General features: G+C 42.5%; 1 protein-coding gene across 2 annotated transcripts; it reads left to right on the top strand.

Moving 5' to 3' along the window:
* Positions 1-24: 24 nt before the first annotated feature.
* On the top strand, positions 25-26,685 carry LOC110979487 (uncharacterized). Of its 2 annotated transcripts, none has more exons than XM_022235318.2 (22): positions 25-301; positions 1,816-2,020; positions 3,198-3,397; positions 4,031-4,191; positions 4,872-5,080; positions 6,153-6,259; positions 7,123-7,213; positions 8,076-8,208; positions 9,613-9,706; positions 10,419-10,536; positions 11,474-11,580; positions 12,631-12,680; positions 13,659-14,078; positions 14,819-15,014; positions 15,563-15,707; positions 16,839-17,218; positions 18,660-20,236; positions 21,466-21,689; positions 22,334-22,572; positions 23,656-23,854; positions 24,311-24,417; positions 25,315-26,685. In XM_022235318.2, the coding sequence occupies exons 1-22, from the start codon at positions 162-164 to the stop codon at positions 25,490-25,492; spliced, it is 5,280 nt and encodes a 1,759-aa protein (XP_022091010.2). In that variant the 5' UTR covers positions 25-161; the 3' UTR covers positions 25,493-26,685. The 2 variants fall into 2 exon arrangements, with proteins under 2 accessions (XP_022091010.2, XP_022091009.2); XM_022235317.2 differs by having other exon boundaries at positions 13,656-14,078.

Here is a 26,685-nt window from a genome sequence, read left to right as displayed (position 1 = left end):
CTTTTTCATTTGCGCATGCGCACATGTTCAATCAAAATTTTTAAATTTACCGCGGTTCATCGTACTCAACAGTTCCGACGTTTTCTGCGATAAGTCTTACCAAATGTGGTAGTTTGATCGCTTTAATTTTAATCTGATGTAGAGATAGAGAAATCAAAGGTATGATGAATCCTTCGGATGAGTGGGAGCTGAGTAAAGAGAACGTTCAGCCACTGAAACATGGGCGGAAAGTGACTAGTTTGACGGCCGCTTTGCAGCCGCACAACGTTGATCAACATCAGCAGCTAATTCTCCAACGACAGTAAGTAACATACATACATGTAGCCTATAAAATAAAGAAACGGGTCAAGTTATCCCCGAGTCAAGTCGTCCCCCCCAAAGGTGTCAGGTCAACACGACCGTTTACCAACTCGACTCGAGTCAACTCGACTCTCGACCAACTCGACCGTTGTTCCTTCGGTTTCGAGTCAACTCGGACCCTGTATGTATTTTCACTGTAGACATGGAATGTAAGTTTTTAACGTAAAGTCTCCAGTATAAAAAACTCCAACAGACAGCTGTATTATCAACAGTAAAACTCGCGTGTAATTCGATATGCTATTGGTAGGTACATGTATGTGACAAAGAAACTTAAATTTTTTTTATCTACTTGTACTTACTTGTATTTTGGTACCATTGCATTGTAAAAAACATAAAAAGAGCTTTAATATGATGTAGGCCTATAATTCAACTTTCTACATGTACAGTAGGTCAAATATCAAGTGTGATTGTGATACATTTACATGTACATATAAATATTTAAAAATGACATTCAGGAATAAAATTTTGGCTTGAAAACATACATGTATCAACTGCTACATGTAAATGATTCGTGTGTTTTTGAGAGTGTTTTACCTTCGGGCGATTTTCATCGCACAAAAAGTCCACTTGGGTACGTGTACTTCGCACCAAAAGAAAAAAGACCACACGATATTGAATGGCAGCTTTTCCTGTGCCGCAAATGGAAGCATGCTTTTCAATATGGCCCCAGAATACCTGGATTAACTGGTACCTGGCAGTTAAAAAATATGCACATGCACGCAAAAATTGGTACATGTAACATGCAACATGTCCGCAATGCACAGCGTCCAAGATCACACAATGTCATGTACATGTACCTACTATAGGCCTACTATGAATATTATAGGTCTGACATAATCCAATTTTCGCTTGAGTTACGTTACGAGTTGTCCCAGGCACTAATTGTCCTGTGTACAATATATGACATGTCCTGGGTATGAGTTGTCTTGGGTATGAGTTGTCCCAGGTATGAGTTGTCCCAGGTATGAGTTGTCACGGGTACAGAATGTCCAGGGTAGTATACATGTATGTACATGTACATGTAGTTGTCACAGGTACATGTACATGTACATGTAAGAGATGTCCAACATTCCCTACATGTACATGTACAATGTAGCTTACTCTATGGATAGCTACATGTACATGTATGTGTAAACTACATGTATGTATAACCACATTTTGGCTGTTTCGATTATGCCAGCTTACATGTACTCTTTCATCACAGCTACATGTATTTGTGCAACAAAATTTACATGCCGCCTTGATGAAATTGAATGTCTGATGTGGAGGTTCATTCACCTTATTTCCTCATTAAAATGGTGAAATTCTTGAGCACACTCTGCAGATGTAGTTTTTTCCAACCAAATGTAATGGATCTGTGGCTCTCCATGTCAAAGTACATGTACATGAACATGTGTATACACTGTATCTACATGTAAGTATTATGTTCATTCAATTCAACTTTTGTTGATGCAGGGCCAAGGAAGCCGCCCTACGCAGCTACACAGGAGATGACCCCCTACAGCCCTGGCACGAATACATCAGGTGGACAGAGCAGGCCTACCCCAATGGAGGCAAGGACAGTAACCTCCAACCACTGCTGGAGAAGTGCCTCAGCAAGTTTAAGGATGAGGCACGCTACAAGAACGACGCTCGATATGTCAGCTGTTGGATAAAACTGGTACGAGTGGCAGCCTTAAACCTGTATGCTTCTGTGCGAGGAGCAGACATATTTAGCTTCAACAAGCATCAACTAGTGTCAACTAAGCGTCAACAAGTTGTTCAAGCATATTTATGCAAACAAATTATATAATATTAGGCATCTACATATATCACATTTATCTAAAATGATATTTGAGTGTGGAAATTAGAGTGACAAAGTCGATTCTACTCGTGTAGCCTAATCTGCCGCCATCTTGTTTTCACGTGGACGCCTCAACGGCCGACAAAAAGAAACATGGCGGCCCCCATACATCGTGAAAAATTTTTGTTTTCCTGCGTGAATCTGATATAAAATTCCATTTTTCTTATACAGTAGAACTTTTTAGAAACCTTTAGAGGCTATTTTCAAGTTGTTGATGCTTTGTTGACGCTACTTGTGTGTGTTGACGCTTGTTGATGCTAAATAGCACAACCGTGTAGTTGAGACCATCACAAGGCTAATTTCAAAAGACCCGTCACAAGTACATGTAATGGGATGAAAAATGACAAACGGATGCTTTTATGGCTGTTCATTGGACTATCACGTGTCTCCAATTCAGACTTGAGGTCTTGTGACAGGTCTTAAAGGGGTCTCGGCTGCAGCAGTGATGCTAGCATAATAGCATCAGGTGCATGTTGGCAAGTGCCTGCAGGTGTTAACCTCGTCTCTCTCTTTGTCAGGGTGGGGAAAGTGCATTGGAACTAAAAGTACCCCCTTCATGAAGGATTTTGAAAGCTTCACTGCTGTCAGGACCTGACGATGTATATGTACTTGTACCAATTACAGAAGTTTGAACAGAGAAAAGTACTGGTGTGATTGCTGGGATTGCTAATGTTGTTATGAGTGCTGCTTCTTCCTTTGTGTTCCATGAGAAATTGATGCCATTTTTGAACTAAATAGCAAGAGAGCCCGCATCGCTGAGTACTTATTCAGTTAGACTGTTTTGCTGTCGGTGCAAGAGCTTTCTAGATAGTTTCGTATTTTTCCGTACACTGTAGCGACCATGAGGCTTGTCATCATTTGTGTGATGGTGCAAACCTCTCGATATCGGTCTGGTGCATGCACGTACATGTATATGTAGTAGCTTAGTGTTGGTATTTTATCACTGGCTCTGTTGGCCAAAATGACAGTTTTTTTTTATAAACTCCATTGCCAGGCCAACTGCTTTCTGAATAACCCTCTGGAGATCTTCCAGTTCATGCGGGACCAGGGTATTGGCACCGAACTCAGCATCTTCTACGAGGCGTGGTCCTGGGAACTAGAGCAGCTGGGCAACACCAAGAAGGCAGATGCCGTTTACAGAGAGGGGCTCGCCTGCCGCGCCCAGCCCAAGGATATGCTGGAGATGGCACACAGGTACTGTATCTGGGACTGGGACACGTTGCTAAGAATAGATCAATCCTTTCAGTCTCATTTTAGTGTGTGTGGGAAATCAACACGTGTTCTGCCGGAATGCCTTATTAGATTATAGAGCCATGTACATGTACATGAACATGAACGTCAAGGACACATTTATGCATGTCAGACTGTTGTGCATGTCTGCTGTTGCATGCATGTTGTTTGGTGGGGTGTCTCCCAATATGTAGCCTCGTGAGGTGGTAAGATTGGAGTTTAGACTATGCATGCGTGTACATGTACGGTACCTCGCAGTGCTGCATCCATTTTACGTACATGTATGAATATTCTGTTACTAGCAGTGAAATGTACTATTACAGGTTTACAACAGTGTGGCCATAGGTATATGCATAAACCCAACAGTCCTTTGAGGACTGGTTGAATTTATGCGGTGCGAGCCATGATGATCGAAGCATATTGTAGCTCCAGAAAGTTTAATTGTGAAGATTTGCAAGCATGTTCAAAGGTTTAACCAAACTCAAATTAGAAAGATGGAGAACTAACTTCCCACAATCCCCGGCAACTTTGTTTAGTAATGATACTGTCACTAACAGGTTCAAGTAAATAATTCAGGTTCGATTTTCTCTGCTTCAGAGAATTCCAGTCGCGCGTTGCCCGGGCAACTGTGAACCAGATCCAAGAGGGGTCAGATGCCTCTGGGACGCAGATGGAGCAACGGGAACACCTGGGCGAGCTAAAGGGTAAAGGTCGCCACCAGAAAGTCAGCAGCCAGAGAGTAGGGGCAGCCAAGCATGGTAATAATAGCTACAGTAATGTACTTTTGTGGTTAATTTTTTGTTTTATTTAACCTAACTGTTACTGCTGTAGCTTGGAGTTGTCTGAGTCAGAGCTTAATTTTATTCAGACGATGCCAGTATTTTTTCGCAATGAATTTATCTCACATGCCTGAATAATTTTGGGGCAGAATTTTTGGAATGACAAGATATCACTGGCAAAATGATGCCCATTTTGAGTAGTTTGTTTCAGAATGTGCAACATTTCTTTACTGCATCATGGCCATTTTTGACACACCACAACATAAGTCACATATAGCGATGTTTGCCTTGATGTCCAACTGTGGCACACAGGTGCTTCAGGGCTTCAGACATGCCAGATCTCAACAGACAGGTTCAAGCCTCTAAGTGCACTGAAGTGTGGGGATAAGTACTGTACAATGTACATGTACAATGTACATACAGTATGTCACCTGGCACTGTATACAGAAATTGCTGTGGGATTCATGTATTCACAAATCTGCCTGAAAACAGTCTCAGAAATCTTTTGGGTTCATGTAGCCTTCAGCGTGAATCTGAAAGAGCTCCCTGCATAAATGAGATAGTCTTTCTGCTTTCTAGTCGGGAAGAGGTACAACCAGACCACAATTTGCAGTTTTGTAAGTTTGGGTCAAAGTCTTGATGATTCTGCCTTTCTACAGTAAACAAAGGAGGACTGAATATCGCTCCGTCAACCCAACAAGTCGGTCAATCTTTCTCTGTGTATTGTGACAGCGAAGCTTCCCAGGCTGCCTCTCGCCCCATTCAGTCCTCACTACCGGCCCCGACTGGCGAGTGGGAACGCATACCTGTCCAGGGAGAAACGCAGAAGGAGAACGTGCGAGAGGCAGGGCCTTGGGCTGGACAAAAGGTAGAAAGAGAGGCCTGAGTTTGTAAAATGCAGGGGTGTTAAGAATTGAGTTTTTTTAGCTGATTTCACCTTTTTTATTTATACACCTGGTCTGTACAAAAGTATGGGAACTTTTTACATTTCATTTTTCTGTTAGCTGTTTTCAGCTTTATTTTTAAGTGGCCACTCGCACCCCTGAAAATGCAGGGTACTGTAAATTAGGAAATTGTGAACTCTATCTACTCTGAGTAGGAAATACATGTAGATCTGGGACGGGTTTTTACTCAGCATTGTTGATTGCTTGGTGGGAACTCACTGCATATGCGCACAGATTCAATACTCACTTATATGGTCTTTTGCCTGTAGATACAATGTGATATGTTTAGTGTGCCATGTTTTGACCTATCATTTTTTGGCCTGACTTGTTTGACACAAGTTGCACCTGGGGCCCAATTTCATGGCGCTGTTTACTGCAGAATTCTGCGCTTACGATCGCCATTCTGCGCTAACCGCACAAGCAGAAAAATTCTGTGCTAACCTTTTGAGCACAGAATCCTTAGTTATGGGATGTACGCATGTACGCATAGGCTGCCTATGTATCATGCATTAAGTAATCATTTATTTACATGTATATCAGTTCATCCAACAGTGCATTTAGTGTTAATTACAAGATAAAGTGATAATAATTAAGAAGACAATGAAGAAATGTTCAGGTTGAGACGTGGGAGGAAAACCTTGATGAGTATTCCAGGGAAAACCCGCAGTCAGGCAGGGACTGAAAACCTAATTCACATGCTGATCTGGGTGGGATTCGAACCCGGGTTGTAGAGGTGGAAGGCAAGAGGAAAGAGCCACTACACCAACCTGTCTCCCCTGAAATCTTGTCTTGAACCCTTGGGATTCTGTCATGCCTTTCAGTGGCTGAATGGGTAGTTTGATTTTCAGTGGAGTCAGCAAAGTTATCTGAACTCATTCAGTACACTTTCCACCAAGGCTACAAAGGGACACGTACATTAAGCGCTATCTGTTTCTGCATTTCAACTAGTACAGAAGAAGTGTGTGACCGGTATACAATTTGGTTGTTTCTGATCAGGTTCGTCAGCATAGGACTGCCACTGGGGGGATAGGAGTCAGCCAGCTAGCCACCTTTGCCCAGCCTTCCTTCAAGGTCCACGTGGATGAGACCGGTCCAGAGATCACGTGAGTTGGGATATCTTCTGCCCTCTTTTGTTAGCTTGCCAAATATTTGTGGCTTACTGATCGAACTGGTTTTGTTTGACATTTTGGTCAGGGTGCTCTGACTCGAGCGTTGAGTTAAAAGTAGATCCGCCTTGCTCTTTGTTGTATTCTGTTTTGGCAGGTCTTGCCCACTTCCACAGAGGTCTGTTTTCTAGGGGTGTGCATTTATGGGCATTTTTGGAACCTGGTACCCGTTTTATGTCAATACTGTGTACCCAGGTACTCTTGAAATATAAAGAGCACTTAACAAATGGCATTGTGTGCATTCCTGGCTGATCGTGTTCCCGAAACAGGGCTCTTTTTTTTCGTACATAGGAAGCAGCACATTGTTCCAAATGTAAGAGGGGAATCTCCCCTACCTTTTGATTAAACAAAGTTTTAGCTTTGATTTGTTACAATCGTAGCTCCGTCGATCTCTGAACCGGAGTTATGATGGCCAGACCAGGTTTTTCTGTGGTGCAATGATTTTGCAGCAATTCTGCCCTGCACTAATTAAGTTCACATACAGAACATTTTTTATGCTTTTAATGTTTTTTAATGGGTACGGCCTGAAAAAATGGAACTGAAGAATGAAGACATTATTCACCATAAAGAGCGGGGGTGTGAGAACTCAGCTCCTAAGCTGATTTGAGCTTTTTTGTTTTGATTTTTACTCTAAATTTCAGCTCTTTTGCACATCTGCTCTGTACAAAATTACTAGATCTTTTCAAATTTCAGCCTTTTGCCAGCTATTTTTGGCTTTTGTTGTTAATGTCTACTTAGTCCTCTGAACAAGCTCGAAAGGCAAGTGTGTATCCTCATTTTGATGCCACGTTTTTGAACAGGACACCTCAGAGGATGCCTGAGATGGGCAGCCAAGTACTGAGCGCTCGCAAACCAGAGAAACCCACCAACCTGCTCCAGAACATTGCCCAGGTGAGTTCTCTCTCTTATAAGCAGCGCAGGATCATCAGCTCATGCCTGCATTGGACACTTGGCTCCTTTGGCAGTGAGCAACCCTTTCTTTCTTGGAAAGATTTACCCATAATATAAGGTTGTTCACAAGTGAAAAACAAAACGTCAAAGTCACTGAAGTTGCCTAATTTTATTTACTGTGGTTGTAACAAAACTTGTCTGCTAGATTTCTCAGTATTATCAACGGCTCTTTAAAAATTTAGAGCCTGACTCCTGCAGCAACATCCAGTCACTAGATTTCAACATATCCCGGTGGCAATTTATACGTAGTATTACAAATTCTAACTGCAGTGTTGTTCTATGAAGTCGGCATGTCTCATTGCATCCATTTCAATGCTTCTTGGCATGCTAACTTATGGCTGAGCAAGAAAGGGCACTTTCCCTTAGTTTCTTATAGATGATCCTTTGTGCCTCATTTAAGCTGAACTTGTGCCATTTCAAGGGAATTTCTTTGATTTTCACTGCAATGCAAAGGCATCATCCAAGGCAGAAATGTAAGAGTGATGGCCAATTCTACACTCAACTTTGTTGGAATTTCAGATATTTTGCTGTTGAAATTGATGATTGGCTTTTGTTTCAGTTCTTGACAGTATATTCTTATGTCTGCTGAGCCAATTTTGGGTTTGCAATTTTAACCAACCCCCCCAATGAACATTGTCTTCCTGTAAGGACTTCACAGCAACGGTGCCCTCATTTGTCAGGAAAATTTAAATGATAAGAAAGGACATTTTGCAATGCAGTAACCATAAAAGTGTTTCTGTTGTAAAAAAATGTTCCCCAATAAAATTCACATCACGGGCACTTTCATTGACTGTTATTACAGCAACCTGTCACGGACGATAAGACTAAAGCCATGTATTGTAAGCATCTGATCTACAATGGTGCCAATGAGATGTCCTTTGAGGAGCTTAGAGCGATCAAATACAATGCCAGACGTGAAGCCAAAAAACTAGAAGGTGAGTCCAAACAAATGTTGATGGATACTTTCGTGAAGTTGTTGCAGTATGGATTATGAATATTCTTTAGTAATGTTTAACTGCGGATTAAAAGAAAATATTGAAATGAAGACCGATACAACATGTAGTTTTGCATTTTTTTTTGCATGAAATGTGGCTTATTCTCATGACACAAATACTAAGTAGTTTATTGGAAATGTTGACTCTGAAAACGTAAGTCTATAACACTTTGGTTGACAGGCTCGGACAATACCCAGTAGAGATACGTGTACATGTATTCTGAAAAGTGATAATTTACCTTACACTTGCAGCTAATTTGCATAGATTGTAGGTCAACTCGCCCCCTGGCCGACTCGCTTCTTACTAACTCGCCCCCTGACCGACTCGCCCCCTGACTGACTCGCACCCTGGCCAACTCGCCTCCCCTAAGTTTGCCAAGCACGTATGGCTGGTCCATTCACCATTTAATTAAAAAAAACACAATCAGTTGGAGATGGAATCGTGGATTGCTGCCCGTAAAAATAGGTTCTGGGGTTTGTAGCAGGCACTCAAAGTTGAGAATTATGAAAGTTAAACTGTTTAAAGCTTGGTGGATGTTTGCTTTCTGTGAAATTTGGGGTAAAAATTTTTTTTTTAATATTGGTAAAACTAATTCAGTATTATCGTGTGTATGGGCCATCTGCCCAGCTGCGTCCCTTCTGCCGACCTCAGTCACATACGCAAATAATAATGGGACGGAGGGTTCAAAGTTGTTGAGCCTGAGGGTATGTTTGATGTACAAATAACCTAATTAGACAGTGGACGTGGGAAGCGCTAAGACGTTTGAATAAGTAAGTGATTAGTGGTGATGTCCAAATATCCATCACCGTCTGTGAGTTGTTCTTGTCGCGTCGTTGGTTAGAACCAATTCGTTTTTTGTTTACACATTGGACCCGCCATACTTGCTTGACGTTCCTAGGGGGCGAGTCGGTCAGGGGGCGAGTTGGTAAGGGGTGAGTCGGTCAGGGGGGCGAGTTGGAAAGGGGCGAGTTGGTAAGGGGCGAATCAGTCAGGGGGCTAGTTGACCTGACACCTTTGCATATTAATTTATTGACAGCAAAATGTTAATGGTGACACCTTGCAACTGCAGGTCAAAAAGGCAAGAAAAAGCAAAAGTATTTTCTGTGGACCATCCAATCAGGGCTTGACACCCAAACTACCACATTTCAATTGCTTTGAATAATACATGTACAAATTGTGCGTGCACCGAATTACAAAATTGATTGAATATTCCCATAGTCATACATTAGCTTGTACACTGTTCCACCATGTATTATACGGCACTGTGAAATTTCTGGAATTGGACATGACAGAGCAGAAACTGACCTGGTTCTCCCATCTGATTCTTTTCAAATGCATGAGCAGAAGAGCGAGCAGCCTTGGAGAGGCAGCGAGTCGAATACCAGGCCTTGGTGCGGCAGCAGCAGGAAGCCATGGAACAGCAGCTGCAACAGCAACGGTGAGAGATACTGTATAGACGACAGCTGCGGCTATGAAAAGCGGGGAGCCATTGATGCACATGTTACTTGTCATGTAACCACACAGCGAAATTAAATTACTGGATTGCTACCTTGCTATGGTAGAGTGGAGTCTGCTGGGTGTGTTCGAAATTCATAAATTCAGAATAGCATCGCTCAAGGCGACTTCAAAGTATCTCTGTGTTGGAAATACTGTCTTGATTTATACATGATTAAAAAACATTCAAGTGTAGTCATCAATATAGATATAAATGTGATGTAAGTTTCTCCAAGGTTTTGGGTTTTTCAGCACAGTAAACCAATATTTGTGTTGATGATGCTACATGTAAGTCGTTGTCTGTTCTGAGTGACACATTAATAGAATGGTAACTGTTGCATGCAATGCCAATGAAAAAACTTATTTGATTAAGTACAGTATTTAAAAACTGAATGGAAAAGCGTGTAGTATGTTGTCACTGACTGGGAAATCTGTAAATCAACAAAACTCTCCAAAGATTTCTTCCATGTAGTACCCAAATGGGTCAGAATGTTAGTAGCTGTACACTGAAAACATATTTTATTAATTTCCATCGTGCAAGGCTCGCTGATTATCCTTACAGCCACAGAATACTTTTATAGGAAGTATTGCCTACAATGTTTTAATTTCACATGTTATCTTTCCTTCACTTTGTTCCCTACTTTGACTATCTTCAGCCTGATGCACCAACAGCACATGGAAGAGCAGAAGAGGGCCACGCAACAAATGCAGCAGCAACTACAACAGCTGATGCAGTACCGTCTTCAGCCACAGGCAACAGTGCCTTCACAGCAGGTATCACACGGTTCCCATTCTTTGTGCACAAACATTATTCAGATAAGTCTGGCTACCAGACCTAAAGATTCCAATTAGTTGAGAGATTGGTGTGGTAGCCATCGTGGTCACGTGACCAACATTCCTCGAATTTCCTAAAAGTTCCACAATTTTCCAAATGCATATTTGTTGATTGTACGCAATGTGAAAGTCATCTTTTTGATTTCCCAGATGCCACATAATTCTGACAACTTGACTAATTTTTCCTACTTTGCTTTTGAATCCCTATTGCCACTTCTGCATAATGGCCATTTTGAAAAACTAATAGACAAGTGTGAGCTACATATATATCCTGGACATTACATTATATATATCTTGCATTGCATCATGTTCTACTTTGGGTTTTGATGGCTACCGGACCTACAGTTTACACACTTCAGGGGAATTGCCAGGTCCGGGAACCAGACTATATTCAGATTGCAATGTTGCCATTTAATCCCTCCTTTGACCTGATCCTGGACTGGTGGTCTGACCTCTCACTTGTTTATCAGAAAGCACCTGTTTATAGACACCTTGCTGACTCTACCTTCTTTGTTTGATCCTAAAGCCCAAGTTTGTGTTGCAACAGTACACGTAATACACAAAATGAAGCCTACACAGGTCATTAGGAATGATCAGTACGCGTGCATGAGATTATACCTACTACACATAACAGTACGCTGTTACATGTGCCTCTAATCTTAGTATCTCAGCCCAGTGCTGACTTACGCATGCTGCGCATGTCTGAGCCTGTGCGAAAGAGGGACTTCGAACCCCTTCAGAAATAAACATTATGGCAACTACATGTGTAGATAGAGGGTTGCAATAAAGTTGCCCGCGGTAAAATTTGCTGTCACTACTCTTAAAGGCAACAATCTGGTCAGTCTCAGCTTGTAACACAATTATATCATTATTCTAGGTGCCAAACCAAGGGCAACACCCAGGCCAGATGGAACAGTCAGAGCCACTGTCACACGATGGTGGTGCTTTGCTCTCTTGCAGTAGGAAACCTGACAGTGAACCAAGGTATGTAAAATGCAGCCCCCAATGTGTTCCAGCATTTACGGTACTGTAGGACATGGCCATTTGATGTTTACCCTTCCCCAGGCAACCACTTTATTTAAAACTGTCCATTAATGACATTATTAAAACATTCATACATGAAAGTTGAAGTCAAACTGTACCATGCGGTGTTTAAAGGAAAAAAGAAAATCTGTTGACAAATATCCCATGTTGTATTGAAGGAAATGGGCTCATATTACAAAGTTTTTTCAACTGCATTCTGTGAATGTAGATTTATATCTGATAAGCAGGGATTTCTCAGCTTTTTAGGTGATTTCAGTTTTTTGTTTGTTTAGGATTTCAGCATTTTTTCCTCACTGGCTGTGTACAAAAGTATAGGAGGTTTTCATAGTTCAGCTTCTTAATGCCTTTTTTCAGCTGTTTTCAGCTATTTTTATCATTGGTCAATCTCACCCCTGGATAAGGGTCCGTATCATTTTGTTTTCATTTGGAACTTTGTGTCATGGTCATCTTCAGGCCGAGTCATGTTGCCCTGTCTGAGGGATTATTCGGCCTTTTTATGCTAATTTTTCTTTCCATATTCATGTGCAAAAGTGATGTCAGGTGGAATTTCAGGCTATTTATGGTGACAGACAGTAATGGGTGGAAAGGCTTGTGGTATTACCATGCGAAGGAATATATCTCTTATGAGTATGTGTGGTTCTGAAAAGAACCAGGAGTATACTCAACGTTTCTGACTGTGTGCTCAGTCCATCACCAGGAGACGATGGAAAAGTGATGTCATTCTCAACAGGAGCTGCTTTATTATGGCTGCTTAAACCTGTTCATGTTTTTTCTTTCTACTTCTTTTTGTCAACTTTCATTGCTTTGATCAAAAATGCCAGAAGTCTTCAGTACCACTAGACCACAAAATTGTGCAGAAGCACAGCTGGCTACATGTACTGTAGTTTCTCAGTTGCATCACATGTATGATATGAACGTTTTCTTCTTGGAGAAAACTTGTCCCTTGCTTTGCCATGTTACAAAATAAAACAGTTCTCTGTCTCATTCCAGGGATCCTACTGTTACAAGGCAGTTAATGTATGAAGAAACTGGAAATCATGGTACGTGTATTATACACTTTATAATTTCACATGCTTTGCTTTTCTAGCCAACTACAAAAGTGTAGTTCAGACAGTGAAGTCGGATGGAATTTCATAAATTAAACCAAGGCCCAACAGATTTGTTTGTCTGCAGACTTGATTCTGCAATATGACTGCCTGGTTTCCGGAGACCAATGCAGTGGGGCAGGCACTTAGTTAGCAACGTATGAGGTGCATGGCAGACTTGAAGCGGCGCTTTTCTCTATGTCAAATAGACACCTACGGTACAGGTCAGAATTTTAGCCGACATGCTAACACGATCAGTGAACCTGACACGCTGTTCATTACACGCTTTGCGGTTTTTAACGTGCATTGCTGGTCCAGTGCATGATAAGCCTGATCCTAGACCTCGTTATCTCGGCAGGGCTTGTGACCGCAAAGGTGACCGACAACGTGTAGTGAACTGCAAAGCATGTTTGCGTGTCGGCTAAAATTCTGACCGGTACCGTATTCTGTGCGAAATGGCTTAATGATCACCCTGTGCGCACATAATTGTGCATCTGTCATCGTTGTGCTGATGATTTAGTACAATCTGGGTTCTGCATATTTACTCATGTCATGTGCAACCACAAAAAGCTTTGAAGGCTTGTCAGCTGTCTACTGTATGGCACTCTTATTTTGCTGACTTAACAGTACTTCTTTGTAGGCTGGGCAATGTAGGTCACTGAGAAAGTCCAATTCTGTCTTACAAGATGCGTATGCTCTTAGTCATTTGTAAATTACTGAAGCATCTGATTGTAGGGTAATTATAACTAATTAAGTCAGCCATGCCACCCTGTGAAATTTGCGAATTAACTTTCTTTCCCCTCTGAGCGTGCATAAAAATGCCCAGTTGTCAGTTGTGACGAGCAGGTAATAATTCAGTGTGTTTATTTCAGATTCTGATTTCAGTGGTGATTTCAGTGTTTTTCATATTCTTTCTTTTGAACTGTTCAGCAGCCTGGATGCTTGCAGGTGACACATCCGCATCTTGTCAACCGATCCCTTCATCAAGCCAGGCTGACGGACACCATCGAAGCACTGGCAAGATAACGCCGGGTTCCACTGCCACCGGCGCAGTGGCTGCCCCGAACGTCTCGCAGACCCCCACCCCTATCGAGCGTGGCGCCCCGACCCCGGGCTCAGCTCACTCACGCAACACCTCAGGTCTGGGCCTGAGCCGCATGATGACGCCCAGCCACACCCCGGGGGCTCTGACACGCCCCTCACCCACCGTGCACACCAAAGAGGCCATAAGCGTGGTCATGGCCATGCTGAATAACCCCCTAGGGGACGATGATGACTTTGGATGGGGGGCTGGGCAGCAACTCCCCCCAGCCCAGAGAGACAACGACTTTGAGGCTAACTTTGCAAATGCCGGTAAGAAACATGTTTTATGAGAAATTCAAAGAATAAAAGTGATCTATCGGTAACCCTTTAGGAGAGGCCGTATTTTGCCTTAAATCTGAACTAAAGTAAACAGATGAGTTACAGTTACTTACAGGAAGTATTATGTTGGAAGATCCCCCTCTCAATAAATACAGGCCCATGGCCTGGAAAAGTCATGAAAAATCCACGGAAATTTGTTTTAATTTTCTAGGCCTGGAAAAGTCATTGAATTTGTAAAAAAAAATTAAAGTCATGGAAATGTCATGGAATTTTTCAAACACTGTGACTTCTGTTATCAGAAATAAGTGCATTCAGTGCGTGATTTTATTCCCAACTTTGGGTCCTGGATTTTCATAATTTGGTCATGGAAAAGTCACGGAATTTACATGTATTTGTCCTGTAGGTGCAGGAGCCCTGCACTGAGTTAGGGCACACTAATGCACTTAATTTATCTTATTGCGCCCTCTGCTGAGGTGTGCTAAATCTTTACTTGAAATTCAAGCCCATTCATCAAGGGCTTATTTACTTCGTGCAGTTCTGGATCTTAATCATGGGTGGTCCCAAGGCTGATTCCTGCCATCCATTAGGCAAATTCCTGTGTTACTCAGTGAACCCAAGGTCCGATCGCTGATAGCGATCCAGATCTGCATGAAACAAACAGGCCCGAGGACACAACGCGGCTTATACCATGAAATTCGTAATCGAGTGATTGCTGGCTTTTTCCAAAACAGATTCCCAGAAATGCCAGCCGCAAGCTTTTCCAGACTTCCAGGGCCCCGCATCGGACACCAGCGCGTTCACCTCTGCCAGCAAAGGAACCACTGCTGGTCCTGCCTTCACCATTTTCAACGAGGCCGAGGTGCTGTGTGCTGGTGGAAGGCAGGCCAGTCTTGATGAGTATGACCACCTGGACAATCAAGAAAATATGTAAGTTTTAATGTCGAGACCTTTGGTTTGAGGCTTAAATCCTTGAGCATTGTTGACTAAGTACCAGTCCTGTGCAGTAAAATCCATGGCACGTCCTTGTACTGAACCAAAGCTACGTCAGCTATGGCTCAAATGAACAGTCTAAAATCCAAAATGGAAAAAGTTAGTGATAAAAAAAGTGAATCCTTTACATGATTTGGCAAATGTGGGTTAGTTTAAGTGAATGATTTAACAGTGAGGATTCTGAACAAAGGGTAGAATATGGAATGAATGCGTGATTGATAGTGAAATTTCTTGCCTCTAGAGACTTGCAGGTCCTTCTCTATATTGGATATTGTGCCTCAGAGTTTGTCATTAATGGTGTTGCCAGTTTCAAGTGTCCCTGGTGACAGTAGTCACATTCAAGTTGGGTGTTAGGATTTGTTTTTCTAAGGTTTCCCACACATGTGGACGGAAACGAGTTTGCAAAGATGACGCACGAGTCCAAGACCATTCAGCAGGTGAGGTTGAGCACTGTTTTTCACTCTTGTCTATGTGTACGTTTCCAGACCGCCCAAGGATTTCGTCAAGCCAAAACCAGACGGCCGTCAGAAACTTGGAGTTTTGCGGCCCGCCCAAGGAATTCCCTTCATACCCTTGGAGGAACAAGAAAGAGCAGCCAGGGAAGAGGAAGAGCGAAGCCCATCAGAGGAGGTATGACGTGGCTCGGGGTCTGAAACACTGTGTACATACTAAATGTACCAATATGTTGAATGCAAAATTGGCTTTTATGTTAAAATTCTTGTGCAGTCAGCGAAGGTTCTCATTTTTAGTACCCACCAAAACCATGAGGATATCAAAATTTAGATAATGTGAATGCATAAAGAGAGATTTGGGTCATGACCACTAATAGCCAGTGATGTAGTCGAGTACTTTTTGAGAACCAAGTTCTTTACCAAATATTTAACTAGTTAGGAGGGAACAAAGCTGAAGTACATCGGCATTTGATGGTACATGCATAAAGGTAAGATTACAAAGCAACATAATGACTTCGGACCATCACTGTTTAATTAAAATTAACTTTTTCGGAGTACTCGGAAAGTACTCGGCTAAGTACTTTTCTCCTTAAAACTTAAATTTTATACAACTGGGAGTGTCTGAAGTCTAACGTTTATTTTGTAATCTTACCTTTGCACATTTACCATCAAATGCCTGTGCACTCTGCCTTTATTCCCTCTTACCCAGTTCAGTATTTTGTGGAGAACGTTGGTACTCAGAAAGTACCCGACTACAACACTGTTGATAGATTCCTTACAGGGGGTCCTAAAAGTTAGCATTTTTTGAAGATGTTCTTTATGGACAGCCCTTCTGAAATCATCTGCAATAATAGTATTGAGAGTTGGCTTGAGACATTGCCAAGCCATTGTGTGCTAGTGTCAAGATTTGTCAATGCAGGCTGCAGAAATCCTATAGACAAATCCGACGACCAAAATTAGAAGCCATTACTACGGGGCCATCCTGTTCACACGCAGGCGGTGCGCGCATGTGAAATTCCTCCTTGACCAATAGACAGTAATCAATTGCTGAAGTGCATGTGCGTGCGTGCTTAGTTTGAGAAAGCTGCGTATTTGGCCCCTCAGAATGGCATCTCACTGAATTTCTTTGGTCTATATACCAAATGATTTCCCAGTCCAGGCACTGCTGTAGAAGCTCCTTTAATCACCTGTTGAGCAGGAAACCAACCAGCAGATTTTTTTTCCTGGAATGTTTTGAGGGCATCAAGCCCCATGTATAAAGAATATGGCAATGAGCCAGAGGCATCTCATCACATCATCCCCCTTCCAGAATGACGACATAATGGAAGGCATACAGCCCTTGCCCGTTGGGGAAAGCAGTGGCCCATCCGAAGTGACAGCACAGCAGGCCATCAACGAGACCATCCTGGACCACCAGGCCGGCCGCTCAGCCTTCAAGGCCCACTCCCGCATGGCTTCCACTCCCTTCACCTCCTTGGGCGTCCTGTCCTTCCCTCCGCTCAGCTCCATCAAGCCCTCACTGCTGTTGGGCGCAGAAGTGGAAGACAGCACCCTGCTCCAGGACTCCACAGCAAGGGCCGGCAGTGGCCGACCAGTAACCTTACCCACTCGCGTCATGATGACCAATAGTCTGGAAAGCTTTGAAGCGACTGAGTGCACTATCAATGCGGACAGTCAGCAGAAATTAAGGTGAGCTGTCTGTATGTAATGTTTTTTAAATTACATAACAATTTGAAATACCGGTTGGGTTGTAATATCCATTTCCTGTCGGATGCTTTTAAAAATACAGTGCCTACACACGGGCAATTTTTCAGTATCTTCGGTTTATCTTTTTTTCCTGAACGCCTAAACCCTGTGGAGTGTTTGTCTGGTGTCTACTCTAATTGGACAGACAAAATCCATTGATGCCAGAGTATTTCAGTCTGGCCTGCCGCATTGGAAAATGAGCCCAGATTGTGCGGTGTTACAAATGTTTGTTTTGTTCCTGAAACTGGTACAGAGTGCTTCTGGCTGTCTTTTCAATACTGGCCAGATTAGTGTTCAGCGTTACTTTATCGCTCATCTCTGGATTGCCGGAGGGTTTTTGTCCCGGTGGTAATCCACTTGCACTGAATGCCACAAACAGTGGTATAATCTCTCAAAACAATGACGGATTTCCTCTGCTATTGACAACTGAAAAAATGTTGGTAATTACCCCTCAAAAAGCTCTTTTGTCCAATTTCGGCACCCCGGCTATGCGTACAAACCCAAGGTACCCCAAAATGGGATCCCGGCAGGATATGGATTAATTTTTTGGAGGCAGTTGAATTTTTGAAAGTGCTACTTCTCTCTTCAGAATCTTTTTTTTTTCAGTTGGACATTTGGGGGGAAGTTTGTGCTGAAATGAACTTCTCCGGGGGAAATTAAAAGTGCTTTATATTTATTTCAGAAATGACAAGATATGAACTGCAGTTTACTTTAGAGCAGCCTAAAATTATACGGGGAAAATCAACTTTGCAATTGAAGAGCGCAGAATGTCCTACAATCAAAATGAATCAGATTACCTTGCAAAAGGGTTATTTGAGTTGCCGTCTTATTTCGGTTCACTTGTGTGATAAAACGAATGGTGTTTTTGCTAAAACCTGATTTGTGGTTGCATTCCACGGAAGGAGTCATTGGGACAGTTCCTCATCAGAGTTGTTGTCCAGTCTGTCACAAGTCCTGTTACCATTCAGTCACAAGCCCTTTCAGTCACAAGCCCTTTCAGTCACATGATCAGTCACGAATAACTGAGTGAACAATGACAGAAGAATCCTTTTTGTCACAGGTCATTTCAACGGCTTGTTGACAAGGCTTTAGTCAGGGTGACATGTAACGGACTTGCAGGGACTGATGAGCAATTGGATAGTTTTTCACAGGCTGATCTTCATGTACATGCATGTACATGTGTATCTACCGTATTGATGATATGTGGATGTTTATTCGGCACAGATGTACACTGTATCCATTAGTGTTGAAGGTCCTTCTTAATTGGGGCCAGTTGTTTGGGCAACTTATGACTCATTTTGATAGGCTGGGTTAAATCTGAGTGGAGGAGAAGCTTCTTGTGTACTTTCTTAATGGTGGACTACGTGGCCTCTTCCCTCCACAGCCCCATCATGGAACGTAGCAATGAAGACGCTCGCTCCTCTGCATCCAGCAGCACCAACTCCACCGGCTCCTCTCACCTCAGCTCCACGACCCACACCGGCCTGTCCTCTGTGTCCCATGCTGGCCTCCTCTCCACCACCCGTGCAGACAGAACGTCCATCAGCAGCTCTCACCCTCCCTCCGCTGGGCTGAGTGCCCCCTCTCCCTCCTGTTTCACCTTCCCAACCGCCCACGGTGGCTCCTTGTCCACCCGTAATGCCATCTCTCATGGAGTCCATTTGGATGGCAGTGACAATCTGTCAACCGGCCATCAAGCTTCTACCATCAGTCAAGATCCATCAGTCACCTCCAAACCGGATTCTCCAGCTTCCTTGCGAGACGGTACATCTATAGCTCCATCCAGTTGCCTCAGCACCGACTCTGGTCAATTCGGAGTTAGTAACGCCTTGCTGTCCACCACCCAGAGTGGTTCACTTGCCTCTAGCGCCAGCATCCAGTCACTTCCACGTAATGGCCCCTCTCTGGCCAGTCCACCGTCAACCAGCCTCCAGGCCTTGGACATGAGCCACGTCAGTGTGCGTCGGGGACTTGGCAATCATCGCACCCGGGTGGGATCCCACGGCGTATTCGACACTTACAGCAGTAACTCACTACAAGTTAATGAGTCCTTTGGTGAATTCAACCTTAGTGCAAATGGCAGAAATGGTTCAAATGTAGTCAGAGCAAGTGATCATTATGTTGGTTTCAATCCAGACCATCTGCATGGAAACAAGTCTCAGTCCTTCAGAATCTTCGATGAGTCTGCCGACTGCAAACCGTCAGCCCCTGCAACTACTGGAGGATCCTTCAAAGTCTTCAAAGATAAACCCGTAGAGACCTCCGCAGCATCTATGAGGGCAGTCTCACAGCCCGTCCAAAGTTCTACAGGCCAGCACAGCAACCTCAATCGTGGGTTAACCTCTGCAACTTATTCATCCCAGTCAATGTTTGAAAATAAGAGGCCTCCTTTAGAAAAGCTATCTGACAAGGTTCAAGGAACCAGTCCTCTTGAAGGGAGAGGCAAGCCATATTTGGAGCCATCTAATAGCCACCAGTCATTCCAAATCTTTGACGAGAACATGGGTACCCATGCACCTTTCACTGACCAGGGAACCATGCAGTCTTTTCAGTCATCCATGAATGAGTTTATCAGGGAGCAGGTTTCTGCTCCCGTCAACCACGATCAGCAACCACCGAAGTGGGAGGAATCCCTGGCAAAGGAGTCGAGTACACCGGATGTGTCTCTGCACCTCAGCACCTCGCTCATGGCCAAGATGCACCTGGGCGAACCCGAGGACTCATTCACAAATGCGAGCCTGCAGCGTGACGCCTCACTCATGGATTGCTCGGAGGTGCCCGATGAACAGAGTGCATGCGCCAGAGCTCCTGCTGTTGACAGTGAGGACATCGACCCCTTCTCTGAGGTCTTGAAGGGACATCTGTTGAGCAACCTTCCAAGACATCTAAGTGATTATGAGGGCTACTCTGAGTGGGATTACCCCATGCCGGAACTTGTGCCGAGTGAAACAGTTGGCTTGAGTAAGTTTTTACTGTAACAAATCCCTTGTCAAAACTTGAAATCTATTAATGCTGAATTCGGGCAAAGTTGAAAACATTACTTGATTTGAAATTGAGATCTTAGAATATAGTATTATTCAGAATACAGGCCTACAGCATTCACTGAACTGCAACACCATCAGGTTTAATTGTTACATGTAGGCACAATTCTGTAGATATTCAGCATGTCTGTTGGTACATGTAGTTGTTTGTACCAAGCCAATACACAACTTCTCGCGATACAACGATAGCTCTAGACTTTTTTGGAGTGTGCGAATGTGCATGTACATGTAGGACATTGACTGGAATGACAGGACTTCAACACTGATGCATCAAGTTAATAGGTCAGTGTGGGGAACTGAATGTACATAATATATGTGCATTCAGAATCTTGACACCACTTTGCAGGCTGTGTACGAATCTGTAGAGAGTTGAGTATTTTTTTCACAATATTGAAAACGTTTCTCAGTCCCCAGATTCATGCCTCTTTGCAACATTTTTTAATGACTGATCCTTACTGACAAAATAGGTGACAAAAAGTGGCACCTGTTATTATTTTCATTTGAGGTATGTATGAGATTCAGTATGTCCTAACCATGGTGGCACTTTTGACACAAAACTTTGGTATTATCAGATCTTAAAGGTGAAATTTAATACGCAAGTAAGAAAAATTTCGGAACTCTAACTGTCCGCAATAGCCGTAGCTTTTTTGACTAAAAATAAAAACTTGGGATTAGTTTGGAATACCCACACAACGTTGGATTCGAAAATTCCTTTTTTTCTGACAAAATCATTGAAAATACTAATTCCTTAGTCCTTGTGCGAATTTTGAAGATGGTTGTAACACAATAACATGTTGGTTGCTAAGTAAGATTTAAATGCCTACAACCTACATCAGAGCCAGATATTTCAAAGCCTTTTTTCTTAGTTTTGCAATTTCCATTGCCTGGAACTAATCAATATGCAAACGTGTCATAACTCCGGAACGGGAAAGGCTATGGAGCTCTATCATATACGAAATGAAAGCTTACAATGTGGGCTTTCCAGTCATGTATATAACTTATTTTTTCTTTTGGCAACTTGTATCACTTTTTCCTGGAGTGAGATACATATGTCAACAGTTCTTTGTGTCTTAGGGCAGGGTTTGCCAACTGTTTATTTTAGGCCTAAGCGACTACTTCCGCACTCTCCGAAAATAATTGTCAATGCAGGTGACGAGTGGTACACGGTGGAGAAACTGATAGGCGAGGGGGCCTTTGCCAAAGTGTACCGGGCGTCCATCCTGTGCCTCCACACCGATGACTACAGGAAGGTCCCGGAGGGAGCTGACGACAAGATGGTGCTCAAGGTCCAGAAGCCGGCTTGCCCCTGGGAGTTCTACATCAGTCGCACCCTGCACGAGAGGCTGGCTTCACTGGGAAACCCCATGGACGTGGTGAGGGGGGTTTCTTTCAATTGTTGTGTGTTTGAGTCAAAGTGTTCCAGTGTCCCAGCCTTTGATTTATTGCATGTGATCAGCAGAATGTGGGCAGAGGGCTTTCACTCTTTCTAATTCTCTGAAGCTGCAAGGTGATATCATTTGTAACATGCCACTGAGAGAAAAAACAAGGAATTGGGCCAAGAAATAAGATAGCTGCTTTGCATACAGCATATGGCAAAGCATTCAGCAAAGCAACATTATCAATTCAAATACAATGCTCAATACTCAGTTTCCCTAAGGGTTGTATTTAAGTAGCCCTCTAGAGAATAAAGTCATTATGTTTGATAAGCTGCAAACTTGCTAGTCGTAATGTACCAATTTTGAATGGAAAATGTGGGAGAAAATCTGTGCACATTGTCATAACTAGAGAAACAGTCCTGGATCGCAGCAACCTTCTGTTTGCAAATTACTTTGTTATAAACCAGGACTTTGTTACATAAGGAGCAGAAAAACCATGAAGAATGTAAGAATTCAAGAAATTGGGCTTTGTGGAATCTGCTCTTTATAACAGCATTTGTCATAATATTTAGTGTTCTTTATATCGAAAGTGGACTGTAAGGGAAGGAACCTCAAACATCCTTGTCCGTTTCTTTCCATAGAGGGCGTCTGTCATGTACGCCAGCAACATGCACGTCTTTCCTGACGGCAGCTGTTTGGTCATGAAGCACCACCACCTGACGTTGCTGGATGCCGTTAATGCCTACAATCGATCCCAGACGGTCATGCCAGAGCCATTGCTGCTGCTCTTCACCATCGAAATCCTGCACGTCGTGGAACAGATGCACGCCTGCGGAATTGTCCATGGAGACATCAAGCCGGACAACTTCTTGCTCATCCTGTGAGTCACTTGCTCAATTCATCCAGTTGCGAGTGAAACTCACAGTGTGATATGTCCAAAACCATCCCCCCATCAGTTAAACTGTTGGCTATGCCAATTAAATGATTGACAAATTAATGATTTGGTTCGGTTTATATATTTGATAAATCAAAAGCTATTCTGTAAAAATAAAAGGCTTTTTTTCAGAAGGTGCTGGAAAACACTGATAAAACTTCCAAACCTTAATACACAAATATTTCACAAATGAATTTTTTTCCGCAAAAAAATTAAACAAACGCAAATATGGGCCTACTTACATAACTGGATGATATACATTGTTATTTAGTTATTAGATATCTTTAAGATACTCATACACCATTTGCTTTCGTGTTTCAATACTTCAAGTATGTTTATAGAGAGAGTTACGAGAGTGTCTCAATTGTTGGATCCAAAATGGAGGATTATACGCCAGTGCACACGGACAATCAGCACCGAGAGTGATACTGCATACTACATTGCACACAAAATGAACAGCCATTTTGGTTCCAAAGTCTTAAGTTGGCGCTGCTCTCCTTGTACACCTTTACAGCCACGGACGTATATAAAAAAAACCTGGACTTGCAACGCCTTTGTATGAAAAAGAAGCCAACTAGCGGCCATTTTACCGAGCCGAATACAAAGGCATGGGTTGGCTCCCTACTATTGATGTCAGGAAGAACAAAGGCGGGCATTACCAGGAAAGCTTTGTATTCGGCTCGGTAAAATGGCTGCGAGTGGATTCAATGACTCTATAAGCTGATTAAGGGCATTGCGAGTCCAGATTTTATTATACACGTCCGTGTTTACAGCTCTGTGTTGCAATTGATGCATCAAACAAAATGAGGCGTTCAGCTGACTGAAACCTCAGTAATGCACTTGGAAAGGCAGTGATGGAGTGAAAATTTATTTCATAGACATATCAAAATCAGACCGCAAAAAAAACCAGATTTCCACACATTCCGGGTTATTTCAGGCAATTTGTCCCCCCGTGCCATTCATACTCTCTAAAACTTAGAAATAGTCTTTGGCAATTAACTGGACAAACATTTCCCAACTCTGTCACAGGGATGATGATGATAACGACAACACTGACGAGATTGCCGCTAATGGGACCTTGACCAACACCAAGCACATCAAGCTCATTGATTTTGGTCGCAGCATCGATATGCGATTGTTCCCGCTTGGCATGACCTTCCGGACTGCATGCGGTACGGATGGCTTCATGTGCCCGGAGATGCTTAAAGGCCAACCATGGACATACCAGGTGATTAGTTATCAATGACACCAAGTCACAGACACTGCATTTGGTAGTGGGACTTGTTCCTGTCTAATCTGCCTAAATAATCAAATGTGAGGCAAAGGTAGACATTTTTCAAATCATTTATTCAAGTTGTGAAATGTGTTCAGAAATTATGATTATTATTGATTATTACAAGAAATCAAGTGTGCCGGAAAAAACAAACAAAAACAGCTGTTCCATTAATAGAAACGATAATCAGAACGTTCTTACTTTTAAAAGAAAGAAATCGTAAAACAGCCCCCTGAACAGCTTATCACTATCACAGCAAAGCCAGTTTCAGTCATCCATTGTTTGTCCTTGGGCAACCAACCACCTATAATTAATTTTGTCTGGCATACAAGAACTCAGCTTGTCACACAGGGCCTAAACACCTCTAAAGTCATTTATCAAGATAAGTATGTCTTGTCCTATTCTGTCCAGACTGACTTATTTGGAGTAGCTGCAACCGTACATTGCCTGATGTTTGGCACCTACATGAGCATATACAACGAAAAGGAACGTTGGAGACATACCTCGAACATTAAGAGGTAAGTCGGAAAGACAATTTCATTTGTAGTTTTCGCTCAGGTTAGTATTTCCCCTGGCTCTGTCAGTGTCTGTCCAGCAAATTATTTCTATTAAAGGAGCATGCTCAGTACAGGCCTCATCCTACAGTTCTTCCCTTTCCAGCCCTCAGGGATCCTTCATAACCCTTTAAAGCAAGTAGCTCTACTCAATTTGTGAACGCAAATCCGAGCAGGTCCTCGATCTCACGTATTTTGCCATTCCCTGGGGCCACTTCATTTTTATTTCCTGTTACACGGTCTCTCTCTATGTGTGAGTCTAGTGCCAAAACAGCCCCCGACTTACAGAAAACAAGTTCCTGACATATCTGATCTAATTTGACTTGCGCGATTTCATCTTGCCTTTCCTTGTTTTTTCCTGGATGAGATCTTGTCTCCATTTGGAAATCTTGTGCGTACATGGCTGCCTACACTTTTTTTAACGTAGTGCCAGTGAGCCTCAATCCGGTGCCAAACCTATTTTAAAATTCAGTTGTGCTTGACTTAACAGAAAGTTGAACATGCAGTGAATAAGTTGAAGCATAATTTTTCTAAATATAAATTTGTATAAAATTCTCCACCCAACAGGCAAAGTGAGACCTATTATTTTCCAGCAAGGAATATGGCTACATATTTAAACTGCCAGCTCTACCTGCAATAGATACTTTTTGTACATTTTGTACTTCAGTTCTGGTTTTTTGCCACCGAGAATTCCAAACTTGAAGCTCTGTGTGATGCTTTATCCAACAAATTAACATGTTAATAGTCTTCAAAAATTATAATTCAGTTACCAAGACCATCAGTCATTTTGGATGTACTTGTACACTATACTTCAATAGTCATAGCCACCAACCGTTCTTGCTCTGTCATATTCTGCTTTAGATATTACGATGTCATATGGAAAGAGTTCTTTGACAGCCTGCTCAACATTCCGAGCTGTGATGCGCTGCCCTCTCTTGGCGAGCTGAGACGAGGCTTGGAGGAAAGCCTTGCGCGGAAGCCCAATATCAACCTAGACAACAAGATAAATAAACTCGCTTCCCTGCTGACCACCAAATAGAAATGTGCACAGATCGCATCACTGATTACCACCATTAACGTTCAGGGAAACCCGTTCGGGTCGTTGAAAGAGACATTGCTTACAAATCATTTGGAGTAAACCTTCACTTGTTGAGGCCCTTAAATGAATGGTGTTGAAATCCATGTCTGTTGACAAGTTTCATCCTGAGACACGTATCTGAGTGCAGTGACTGGAAAGTGCATTACCGTATCGCCATGCACAAATAAATGGCTAAGTTTTTGGAGCCTTCAAAGATGGCTTCCACCTTATTTGGCATAGCAGAGGGCACTGCCATTTTCAAGGAGCATTGATCAGGTGAAGCGATAACTAAATACTTTTTTGGTTAGAGATATTGTTTAACATGAACTTTGTGTCTTCTAGTCGGTCTTAATGATCCAAAGATGGCTCCAACATGACTTCCAACCCTCCATCTCAACATGCTGTCAAGTCAGTAAATCAAGTCAGTCCATGTTGCATGTTGTCTAATTCGTGATTGGAGACTCTGCTGAGATTAAAAACCTCGAAATCAAAATCACAACGGCATGCAGTAATTAGGTATTTTGAATAGAAAACCTTACATGTATGTGTGAAAAAATATTTACTTGTTTAGTATTCGAACATTCTTTACACAGTCGGTCACAGAAGAGGAGACAATTATTGCTAGTATATTTGAAATAATGAATTTAAAGGAAACAGCACAGGGACTGGATATTTTGAGTCAGCGATTTAAGACACCGAAACAGTCTTACTGTTCAATTTACTGCTTCGAGGGAGATTGTTAGATACATTAAAGGTTGTTGCAACTAAGACGGGCATTTTCTATCCTACATGTACAACACAACGAAAACTTTTTTCAAGATGTATTTTGGTTTTTTTTGCGTTGGGGAGATGTTAATTATATGTAAAAGGTTTTGCCCTTACCCAACGTATATCAATAAGCACTGTTAATTATGTATAATTAACAACGAAAACTGTTAACATGCTTAGTATAAAAGCCAATGATTTACTGTCTTTGTTTTTAAGCCTCCTGCCACGTGACTGTACCTTTTATGTCTCGTTAGTTTGTAACTAGTTAATATACAAGCTATCACCTGTAAGTAACAATCTCCTATGTGTTTTTGATATACAAGTTCGAGGAGGATTCATTCATTAAATATGATGTAAACATCTGTTTAATTGTTGGGCAGACAAGG

The sequence above is a fragment of the Acanthaster planci genome, linkage group LG01, assembly GCF_054643075.1.
Source record: "Acanthaster planci isolate LZ-2023a linkage group LG01, COTS_SCS, whole genome shotgun sequence".
In the NCBI taxonomy this organism is placed as follows: domain Eukaryota; kingdom Metazoa; phylum Echinodermata; class Asteroidea; order Valvatida; family Acanthasteridae; genus Acanthaster; species Acanthaster planci.
The sequence above is the reverse complement of the archived record's forward strand: the minus strand, read 5'-3'. Positions and strand labels throughout refer to the sequence as shown.

Excerpts from the sequence above, each read along its gene's own strand:
- LOC110979487 (XM_022235317.2), top strand. The coding sequence starts at position 162 with ATGATGAATCCTTCGGATGAGTGGGAGCTGAGTAAAGAGAACGTTCAG. Across the intron at positions 14,079-14,818 it reads GGCTAACTTTGCAAATGCCG|ATTCCCAGAAATGCCAGCCG; the intron begins GTAAGAAACATG and ends TTTCCAAAACAG. Across the intron at positions 21,690-22,333 it reads TGGGAAACCCCATGGACGTG|AGGGCGTCTGTCATGTACGC; the intron begins GTGAGGGGGGTT and ends TTCTTTCCATAG.